Here is a 2,508-nt window from a genome sequence, read left to right on the forward strand (position 1 = left end):
CATTCTTGTTGACTTATGCCTTTCTGCTGTTGAGCTGAACTGATATCATGACTTATGTCTTTTAAAAAGAGAGCACCACAGTATTAATAAAATTCACACTGTTAGAAGGATATTTCTGCAACTACAATTCAATGCAATGCAGCACAAATGATTCCATGAATAAATAAGTATTCTTGTTATAACCAACATAACCCCATTCTACATAACTGCAGCAACCAAATCACAACCTTGTCGAACAGCTACCTCAAAGAAATAACATCAAATTGCAGTTGAGCATTATAAATACCATTAGTGTTCTGCCCTCAGTGGTCAGCTTTTTCTCTAGAAGGCTGATTGTATGAAAATAAATCTTATGTCACAGTATTAAAACTGCACAGTTGGTATTTTACTTCATGAGGATAACTCATTTGCCATCTACGTGGCTACTACCCTAGTTACCATTTTGGCACATTCTGAATTTTACACTCACTAATTTTAAGACATTAATCCTGAATTCTAACTGACTTACTAGATTTATTAAACTGAAACTTTACTTTTTGGCAAAAAGAAAACAAATCCCAGAAAGATATCTACTCATGTTGTACTTCATGTGGAGAACATCATTCAGGTGTGTATCATCGCAAGGCCCATTTTCTGGCGGCCTGGCGAGCATCTACGCAGAGGTCGTGGGCATAGGCGCAGGTGGCAGGCACGGCAAGGATCTTGCGTGCCAAAAGTCGCAGCGTAGAAAGTCCTGATGCTGAGGTTCCAGACCACCATCCGAGTATGTCGTCATCGTCCAGGTGCACCTGCGGGATTTCAAGCCATGAGACACCGTTCGGTATGGTCGCACAATAGCAGTTACCAGCAACTCGAAATGTCTGACCGAAAGTTTGATATGGTCAGGTAAATGACCTTTATTTGCAATGTAAAAGCTAATCAATTAATTTGAATTTAAAAAGCGTACAGTATATCAGAATTACAAGCAAGTGCGCGTCACACATCAGACGTCTCTCTCTCTCTCTTCTCTCTCTCTCTCTCTCTCTCCTCTCCTCTCCTCTCTCTCTCTCTCTCTCTCTCTCTCTCTCTCTCTCTCTCACTCACACACACACCACACACACACACACACACCACACACACACACACACACACACACAACACACACACACCAACACACACACACCACACACACACACACCGCGTATGTGTTATGTGATGTTTGTGTGTGTCTGCGTGAGCGTTTGTATGTTTGCGGCAGCGAATATGGAGGTTTCTCCTCTTTTCGTCCTCAGCGGACTGTTCCTACCTTCATGTTGACGTAAGCCATGATCTCTTCGCTATCAGACACGGATGTATCTGGCGCTGGATTGTCCATATACTCGCGGAAAGGATGAGCTTCGTGGGCGTTGTTTGTGTCACCGCCTGCGTTATGGGAGTTGTTGTAGTGGCGTCTTGTCGTCTTCAGGTTGAGAACACCCGAGTTGGCCTCCGTCACTGCCACGGACTTCATCATCTCCAGTACGTGGCGGTGGACCTCGGTCTTCTCCGGCTCACTCAGGACCTGCGGGAAAGAGGGAGGGTTACTACTAGGGGCATATGTGTGAAGAGAGAACTTATCATACTGAATATTTTGCCATATGACCTCTTCAGCTGAGCAGTTTTAATGAGAACGCAGATGTTCCGTCAAGAGGTTTTGTTTTAATGACGCAATGCTGCCGAAGGGTCTATGACTTCTATAAATGCGCTAAAATTATGCGGCAATACAAGGAAATCTGATGTACTGCGATAATCATCCCCTCTTCTGTATCAACTCGTCTCTCTCTCTCTCTCTCTCTCTCTCTCTCTCTCTACTCTCTTTCTCTCTATCTCTCTCTCTCTCTCTCTCTCTCTCTCTCTACTCTCTCTCTCTCTACTCTCTCTCTCTCTCTCTCTCTCTCCTCTCTCTCTCTACTCTCTCTCTCTCTCTCCTACTCTCTCTCTCTCTCTCTCTCTCTCTTCATTTCGCAATTCGAGGAACCGCGCACCGTTTCCAAAGCTTCTCGCACGCCCGGCTGCCTCGCCCGTGCCCCAGTGTTAGCCCGTCTGAAAGCGAGTTCCACTGCACTTCTGCAACGTTCCCCCCCTGTAGTATCACCCTGCCAATACACAAGATATGCACCGGATCTCTCAAGCTCATCTCTTAAAATAGCGCGAGTGAGCGTCACGGCAGTGCGGGCTGGGACGCGAGAAAGGTGGTTGCGACCAGGTGAGGCCAAACGGTCGCCTTCTAATGTAACTAGTTTTTGTTGAAATTTCTAACCTAATGCTATATACCCCTTTTCCTATCATACGTGGTGGCTCATGTGCGCCCAGGTGAGTGGGAGAGAGAGACTGTGTGTGGTGTGTGTGGGTTGTGTGTGTGTGTGTGTGTGTGTGTGTGTGTGTGTGTGTGTGTGTGTGTGTGTGTGCGTGGTGTGTGTGGTGGTGTGGTGGTGGTGGTGTGTGTGTTTGTTTTGTTTTTTTTGTTTTTTGGGGGGGTTTTCTTCTTCG

At 46.0% G+C, this 2,508-nt stretch overlaps 1 protein-coding gene across 1 annotated transcript; it reads right to left on the reverse strand.

Annotated features, from left to right (window-relative positions):
- Positions 1–614: 614 nt before the first annotated feature.
- On the reverse strand, positions 615–2,114 carry LOC119572119 (the record flags this gene model as incomplete). The annotated part of the gene is made up of 3 exons (XM_037919111.1): positions 615–788; positions 1,286–1,629; positions 1,997–2,114. Coding segments are annotated over 3 exons (636 nt in total), but the record flags the coding sequence as incomplete, so codon positions are not given.
- Positions 2,115–2,508: the final 394 nt, after the last annotated feature.

This window comes from Penaeus monodon, unplaced genomic scaffold, assembly GCF_015228065.2.
Source record: "Penaeus monodon isolate SGIC_2016 unplaced genomic scaffold, NSTDA_Pmon_1 PmonScaffold_9721, whole genome shotgun sequence".
NCBI lineage: Eukaryota > Metazoa > Arthropoda > Malacostraca > Decapoda > Penaeidae > Penaeus > Penaeus monodon.